Below are 8172 nucleotides of genomic sequence, written 5' to 3'. Positions count from 1 at the left end.
CCTGGATTGACGCGGACCGGTGTCACTGCTGCGTCAATATCGCCGATAAAAGTAGTCCTGCAGCGATCATATGAACATACGGGTAAAGTGCATAAACCGAACAGCACGGGACTATTCTTCACGCGCTCAGTCGTAGGTAGCCTCTCAAGCTCTGCGTTGTCTCCTTCAACGATGGCCTACCCAGCGATAACCCAGTCCGCCCTCTCAAACCTAGTAGCCTCGCCAATGTGTCTCTACAATATGTCTCTCCACAAAGTGACTTCTCCAATTGCCAAGCCTTCTCACCTCGCTCTCACAATCTCTCACGAAACATCTGTCGTGTTTTTTCATGTCGGCATGCCACACCACACTGTCGCGCCTCAGACAGACCCTGCATTTCTCACAACCGACTGGAAACTCATGTTGGTGACGTTCCAGCTGGTAGCGATTGGGAAACCATTGATTACAGACGGTGCATTGTTCGCGGTCGAGGTTGGGCTGGGCTGAAAAAGAGTATGTACCCGTGGGTGTGTTGACTGAGATCTCTGCCATTGAGAGAGCATGGGTGTCGCCCGAAGTCTCAAGAACTTGGACGACGGACTGTGCGAGGTTGTTCGATTGTGCATTGGAGATGTAGCCGTTGCCATGATTCGAGTAGCGTACCAGAGCTCTGCCAGGGTCATAGCGTGCGAGTAGATTGTCGTCGTCTGGAAAATGAGCATGGAGATGACGAGCGCGGGTGCCGATGTGATGATTTCCGCTACTGGCAGAATCACTGTTGTAATTGTATACTCGTGTAGTAGAGCGGTGTCGCGCACATCTGGTCCCAGTGCCTCTAGCCCGTTCGCCGCACCAGCATAGCGGCATGTTTAGTCGACTTGTAATGTGGAAGGCTAGATCTGAAAGAAGGTGATTTCGGGCAGGGAAACTATATCATGATACAGCCTTTTGAAAATTTAACAAACCACCAGGCTGCATACACGAGTGGTCTTGATGGCGTGCAGGTTCACCGGATGAGACGGGCCCAATGGCAGACGGGGCGGCAGGGAATAGCCAATGGATGAGAAGAATTAAAAGGCATATCGAAAGTGAGATAATAGAGAAAGACGGTCCCCTCACCGGTTTACGAAGAGATAAGATCAGGCAACGTGGCTGCTGATTTTGTAGTCCAGCCTTGTGTGATATCGAGATATGGCTAATGTGTTAGCGGTAGAAAGCTTCAAGGACTGTAGACAGCAGTAGCATGGGTAAATGAGTAACAGAGGCAGAGCCTGTAGCTTCGGATATTGGAACACGGTTTGAGCTGTGACTAGACGACGTCGTTTTGTTTTGGTGATGCACTGGGTTGTTTCTCTGGGAGCTTGGAGCGGTGTTGGATTTCTGGGAGTTCGTACATGCCGTAATTCTGCCCAATTACGATCTTCCCCACAGAGATGATAAACAGACAGTGTCGTTGAAGCATGGAGTTGCGGTGCTCTCCTGCCGAAGTAGCAACCTTAGAAGATTGTAGAGGAAGGTGTAGGCACGTGCCCAGGCGACGAGCAAGTGAGTCTGGCGCTAGCGGGGAAGTTCTTGGCGCTCTACGAATTTCAAGACATGGAGCTCTAGCTACGCGACCGACTTTAGCAACTCCGCGCAAGATACTTAACGATACCCTGCATACCTTAAACCACCTTTCAACCCCAATATACAACACGCACTACCGCCAACATGAGGTTAACAACAGACCTCATCAACAATTCCCTGTCCTTCATCAACTGTCTCACGGAGCGTGAACTCGATCTGCGAGGTGCGTTGAAAAGAGCAGATGCTACACTTGAGAGCTGAGTTGATATCAATATCGTATAATCTAGGTCACAAGATTTCCGCGATTGAGAACATGGGAGCAGCGCGAGTGAGTTGCATCATTGCTCCGAACATGGAGCGCTATATTGACAAGGTGACAGGACAACGACGCCATAGATCTCACCGACAACGACATTGCACAGCTCGGCAACTTCCCGCTCCAACCCCGTCTCCGAACGCTCTTCCTCGCGCAAAACCGCATCTCCAACATCCAACCCAACCTCTCGTCGAGCATACCGAACCTGCGCACACTGGTCCTTACCAAGAACAGGATCGCAGAGCTGGCCGACTTGGATCCGCTGGCGGGTTTCAAGCAACTGGTATACCTGTCATTGATGGGGAACCCTGTCACAAGCAAAGAGGTATGTGCCTGACCTTGTTGAGCCATGAACGTTTGAGCCTAATGGTGCAAGCAAAATTGAGCCTGGGGATCGGAAACGGTGCAGGGTGAGCCACTCGTTGCGATTTGGCCGGCTCAGGATCGCATGATGGAGGCTATTATGCGCAGCATGCTAACATCACATAGAACTACCGGTATTGGGTCATCTGGCGCTGTCCGACTGTGCGCTTCCTAGACTTCAGCAAGGTGCGGGATATTGAGCGAAAGAAGGCCAAGGAACTGTTCGGAACTGTTGAGGAGCCTACAGAACTTGCAAACCAGGTTCGTACCACGACCGTCTTTATGTTCTATCTGATTAACTTCCCCAGATCTCGAGCAACAAGTCCAAGGGCTTCGTCGTCCCCTCGTACGCGAACGGTGCCGACTCGGGCAAAGAGCGCATCTACACCGACGAAGAGAAGAAGCGCATGCGCGCTGCCATCCTCAACGCAAGCAGCTTGGCCGAGATGGCGAGGCTAGAGAAGGACTTTGCCGAAGGTCGGATACCAGCACATATTCTCGAGGGAGGAGAACCCATGGAGACATAGGCGCTGCACTGTCCGGACATATTGACGAGGATCAAAAACGCACGCACGATGACGGGTATCACATGTCACGACTGTGCAAAGCGCTGCGCGTGCATGAAGAAGACAGGGCACGTAAGCACAGTAACGCACGGGAGGATGCTGCACGCACTGCATGAGGCTTCGAAAGAACGCCCCAGCGTGCAATGGTTATAGGCAAGGCCTGGTGGTACTACAAGAGTGATCAGAGCACTGAAACGCTTGAGTCGGAAGTAGATTGATCTGTAAGAATTGAAACAGACTGCTTTGCGCCAGAAGGCGTTTCCCACCCATGGTATCGTAGTAATATACTCAGAACGCCGTGATGCCGTGTACCATCGTATCTCGAGCCTACATGATCCTGCCGTCCAGACGAGACATGTCCTGATGGCGGCCTTGTTACCACCCCCTTCCCCTGCCACCGCGTCCTCCTCTGCCACCACCGCCTTGATGACCCTGCTGGAAACCTCCGCCTTGCTGACCTCCAGGACCACCGGGGAAGCCACCCATGCCTTGGCCTGCCATCTGCATAAAGGACGCAAAGTCCATCTGGCTGGGATCCATGCCTTGCTGCATCATCTCTTGCATCATCATCTGCATTTGCTGTTCGTTCATGCCTCCAGGTCCCATAGCACCGCCGCCGCCACCACCGCCGCCTCCCCCTCCCGGGCCTGTCGGCGGCGCACCACCTGGCCCCCCATTACCCTGCGGACCACCGCCCATGCCAGGCATTCCAGGCATGCCCGGCATCGGCGCGCCACCCATCATAGCCTGCATTTGTGCCATGTCGTTCTTCTGACCCTGCAGCGTGTTGGCCATACTGACCTGTCTTTGGCGATACAACTCCCACGTGAACTCGTCGAAGCCGTAGTTGAAGTAGTCCGACTGGTCTTCACCAGGCCGACGCCAGATCTTCTGCTCTTCCGCTAAATCGGCATCGATGTCTACGCTGAGTATCTCTTTGCCTTGTGGTGGGTAGACGGGGTTCCCATTGACATCGATGGTCGAGGTGCGCTGCGCGGGGAAGGCGGTACCCGAGAGGGCTGAGGCGGACAGTTGAGGGACAGTGCCGCCGGTTGTGGGGACGGTCTTTGGGGGTACTTGTTGTGAGGGTGTGGTCGAAGAGGTGGGTGGTGCTTCGATCTTTATGGCTTTGGATTCTTGGGGTGCTTGCGCGCTGGGCGGACGTGTCAGTAGCTGTAGTGATGACAGAAGCTTGTGGCTCGGAGCTCAATAGAAGCTTACGCTGTCGGTTTGGCGGGTGCTGGTGCCTTCTCGATGATGATGTCGATGTCCTACAGCTTTGTTAGAACTGGCGTGAGCTCTTTGTGGGGTTCTTGGGCGGCATACCGAGTCGCTGTCTTCTTCATCGCCCGACTCTTCATCCATTGGCTCATCACCGCTGGAATTATCCTCCTCTTTCTTTGCCTCGTTGGTCTGCTGCGCGGCTGTCTCGTCGCCATAGAGATCGTCGTCGGATTCGTCTGCCATGGTGTCGTTCTTTTCGGTCCACCAGCTAAAAGGCGCGCCCGTAGTAAGTGAGCCCTGCCAAGGGATTACTGTGTATCCAACTCCTTCTAGTGCACGCACAATTGCTCGAGCTTGCACAAGCTTCCGTTTTGTATTTCTGCGGGTTTTTGGGTTTCCACGAAGTTCGCGTGTGGGATCCGGGTGCTATACGGCTTCTGCAGTGACTTGGCCGTTGGTAGTGAACGTGAGCTTCTTTGAGTTGCTGGATGAGGGAATGATTAGCCGAGTAGATTGCACGCGTTCTGGCCTGTGCTGGTGCTGGCGCGCCGCCAAACAGACGCAGGCATTGTCCGTTACATACCGACCCATCTTCTGCACTGTCAACCACGCGCATTTCCACGCGTCGTGTTCTTCAACGCTCGCTATCACCTCCTCGAGTTTCTCAGCGCGAGAAACCGGAGCCACGCCGCGACTTTGCACTTGCGCAGCCATCGTGAACGATCGCAAACAGACGACGAGTTAGACGCAGAATAACGAAGGAGACGGGAACAAAATGGCGGGCTTTGGGCGATCAAACTCGCTGAGTATCAATACTGGCGGCGGTGGTGGTCTCTTGTACGTCTTCCCACATTCTGTACCAAGCGCTCTCTTGGGTAGCAGCCTCTGCTACTACCATTCCGAGTGCACGCGATGCAGCCTACATGGCAATTGCGACTGCTCGATGCATTAGACTGACGATACCAGTGGCAACAATGCAAACCAAGGCCAGCAGGCCAGCCAGCCCCAGAGCAGCGGCGGGCTCTTTGGGTCTGCCCAACAACCGCAACAAGCACAGTCGGGCTCGCTCTTCGGCGGCCAAGCTCAGCCTCAGACTTCGCAGCCTGCAAGTGGAGGCCTTTTCGGCAATCTGAACAAGCCTGCGACAACGGCGCCTGCGAGCGGAGGGCTCTTCGGCTCATCCACCGCGCAATCAACACAAACGCAGAGCGGAGGCCTCTTCGGCGGCGCATTAGGCGGAACTGCACAGAGCCAGCCCCAGAGCACACCCCAATCCGGCGGGCTCTTCGGCGGCGCTCAGTCGAAGCCATCACTGTTGTAAGTGACCATGGCTGCTCGCGGTGACACAAGCTAACTGAAAGTCCTAGCGCCTCGTCCACACAGCAGACAACAACACCCTCCTTGTTCGGGAACAACGCCTCCACCCAGCAAAATCAAACATCGGCCCCTTCGCTCTTCGGTTCGACTCAACAGCAAGCTCAGCCCCAGCAGCAGAATACTTTGTTCGGTGGCAGCATGAATACACAGAATAGGTCGAATACGCTCGGTGGCTCTACTCTGGGAGGAAACCAGATGGCATCAAGCGCGCAGCCCGTTCAGATGACCCTCGACTCGATACGAGGAACCACGCGTTTCAACGACCTGCACCCCGAACTGCAGAACATCATCCAGCAGTTCGATGAGGGCATCCAGCGCAAGGTCAACTTCTGCAGCCAGATCCGCGAGGCCCTCCCTGGCAGCGAGAAAGAGATCGACACCATTGCGCCTGACGTGGCCTACATCGAGACCTTCCTTTCCACCGTTGAAGTCGGTCTGGACAATGATTCCGCCAACATTGCGCACCTCAAAAGCCTCGTCAAGAAGGATGCTGACGACGCGACTCTCAGCTTCCGTGCCATTGAGAACCAGCGACTACCGGCGCAGTTCCACTACCGCAACAACGCCAACCTCACAGCGTCAAGCGCAAAGGCTCCTGCGACCAGTGCTCTGGACGATGACGACCCGACGAAGCCTGTCGACCTCATGGGTTACTTCAACCGCCGCACCGATGAGCTTGGCCGTACTCTAGACGTTTACCAGCGCCAGATTCGCGAGATCGAGACCCACCTGCGAACGATGGAGGCCGGCACCGTGGAGAAGGCTCAGCAATTGACCGGCAGTCGAAGCGCACCACGCGATCAGCGTCGTGAGCTCGTGGAAGCGCTCAAGGCCATTGAGGGCGCCATTCTCGACTCGGCGAAGAAGGTTGGACAGGTCAGGGACGAGGTGACGAAGCAGACGTTGGGAAACGTCGGTGCCGCCCTACTTTAAAGCGCATCATGGAACAATGATATGTCCTCGGAGTTTGTAGCATTGAGAATTTGGGAAGGTCACTTTCGTTTAACATGGCTCAGGCGCAACGATCTCTTGGACGGCATCCTACACATGTACATATTTGGACGAACTTGCAAAAGCACTAGATACCCCCGAATTCTGGGTTTGCCTCCCTATGTGATTGTTTATTCCATATCCTAAGCCTTGCTGAATGTCTTGGTGTGCTACACTGTGATTGCCCATACCGTGGTAAGGCGGAATTCCATCGCGAAGCGCTTTGTCACGCCAAACGTTAGTCAAGCTTTTCAATGCTGAGTAAAGTCCACTCTTGGAACACGCGCCCCACCAAATGGGAACCAGAGGAAGCTATGACGTCTCCACCATCGTCCAGCTGCTTGCTTTCAATGACAGCTATATAGCCGCAACGCATCTCTAGAAGCTCAAATCGCAGTTCTATGTTCTCACGCGCTTTGCGACTCAGGACAATTACAAAGTGTTCCCCAATCTCAATAAGATATTCACGGTCATTCTCCACTACATCAAGTCGCGCAGCCATGGACAAAGCACCACAACAAGACAGTAAGGATGGGAAGGGATCGATCCTTGACTGGGTAAGCGATATTGAAGTTATTAGCCAGCTTTGCAGACAGGTCCAGTGGATATTGGGTTTTGCACCAGCATACTGACTACAGAATAAGGTCAAACCCGGTGACAAGAGCGGCGAGTTCAAGCGCCAAACATCCGTCTTCAGGAACTGGATCCAGAACAAGCCCGATGCCGAATTCCCACCTGAAAAAGGTCGCTACCATCTCTACGTCTCCTACGCATGTCCCTGGGCCCACCGCACACTCATCGTGCGCCACCTAAAGGGCCTCGAAGACATCATCTCCTACAACAGCGTCCACTGGCACATGGCGGAGAAGGGCTGGCGGTTCGCAGCTTCCGATGAGAAAGTCTCTGGTAACACCACACCGGATCCGCTTCATGAAGGTTACACGCATCTCCGCGACATCTACTTTGAGCAGAACCCAGACTACGAAGGACGCTTCACGGTGCCGACGCTGTATGACAAGAAGACCAAGAAGATTGTCAGCAATGAGAGTGCGGAGATTATAAGGATGCTGTACACCGAATTCGACGATCTCGTCGAGGAGAAGTACAGGAAGGTGGATCTATTCCCTAAGGACTTTCAGAAGGATATCGAGGCCATGAACGACTGGGTGTACAACGATGTGAACAACGGTGTTTACAAGTCGGGATTCGCTACGTAGGTTACACTAAACAACTCACATGATGTTGAGTAGGATGTACTAACGATGCCGCAGCACTGAGGAGGCATACACAAAGGCCGTGACACAGCTTTTCAAGTCTCTTGATCGTTTGGAAGAGTCCATGGCCCAGTCTTCCACACCATACCTACTGTCAAGCCCGCACGTAACGGAAGCCGATATCCGCCTTTTCACCACGATCATCCGCTTCGATCCCGTGTATGTCCAGCACTTCAAGTGCAATATTCGCGATATCAGATCGGGATATCCACACCTTCACAAGTGGATGCGCCATCTGTACTGGGTATGTTTTCCTTAAGCCTCACAGTCCCACCTTCGAGGATTATTGTCGGCCACTCTTACTGACAGGAACGGAACAGGACTACCCCGCTTTCAAAGAAACTACAGACTTTGAACACATCAAGAAGCATTACACAAAGAGCCATGGCCAGATCAACAAGTTCCAGATTACGCCTATTGGGCCTTTGCCGGACATTTTCGAGAAGGACGACGAAGTGCCCAGTGTCAAGGCCGCGAAGAAGTAGTTTACGTAGTTGACATGTAATGATATTTTTCC

General features: G+C 53.7%; 4 protein-coding genes across 4 annotated transcripts; 3 read left to right on the top strand and 1 right to left on the bottom strand.

Moving 5' to 3' along the window:
• Positions 1–1689: 1689 nt before the first annotated feature.
• Positions 1690–2751, top strand: J4E79_007318 (uncharacterized protein; the record flags this gene model as incomplete). Its single annotated transcript, XM_049356185.1, has 5 exons — positions 1690–1768; positions 1833–1873; positions 1926–2186; positions 2351–2485; positions 2533–2751. 5 exons carry the CDS (start codon positions 1690–1692, stop codon positions 2749–2751), a joined length of 735 nt encoding a protein of 244 aa, XP_049209639.1.
• A 414-nt stretch (positions 2752–3165) lies between these two features.
• J4E79_007317 (uncharacterized protein) lies at positions 3166–4257 on the bottom strand (the record flags this gene model as incomplete). The annotated part of the gene is made up of 3 exons (XM_049356184.1): positions 3166–3943; positions 4012–4061; positions 4117–4257. The coding sequence occupies 3 exons, from the start codon at positions 4255–4257 to the stop codon at positions 3166–3168; spliced, it is 969 nt and encodes a 322-aa protein (XP_049209638.1).
• A 532-nt stretch (positions 4258–4789) lies between these two features.
• On the top strand, positions 4790–6324 carry J4E79_007316 (uncharacterized protein; the record flags this gene model as incomplete). The annotated part of the gene is made up of 3 exons (XM_049356183.1): positions 4790–4851; positions 4981–5331; positions 5382–6324. 3 exons carry the CDS (start codon positions 4790–4792, stop codon positions 6322–6324), a joined length of 1356 nt encoding a protein of 451 aa, XP_049209637.1.
• Positions 6325–6881: 557 nt separating this feature from the next.
• On the top strand, positions 6882–8140 carry J4E79_007315 (uncharacterized protein; the record flags this gene model as incomplete). Its single annotated transcript, XM_049356182.1, has 4 exons — positions 6882–6938; positions 7020–7594; positions 7653–7899; positions 7976–8140. The coding sequence occupies 4 exons, from the start codon at positions 6882–6884 to the stop codon at positions 8138–8140; spliced, it is 1044 nt and encodes a 347-aa protein (XP_049209636.1).
• Positions 8141–8172: the final 32 nt, after the last annotated feature.

Source organism: Alternaria viburni (assembly GCF_023758015.1).
Source record: "Alternaria viburni strain BMP 2772 chromosome Unknown scaffold_15, whole genome shotgun sequence".
NCBI classification, from domain to species: domain Eukaryota; kingdom Fungi; phylum Ascomycota; class Dothideomycetes; order Pleosporales; family Pleosporaceae; genus Alternaria; species Alternaria viburni.
The sequence above is the reverse complement of the archived record's forward strand: the minus strand, read 5'-3'. Positions and strand labels throughout refer to the sequence as shown.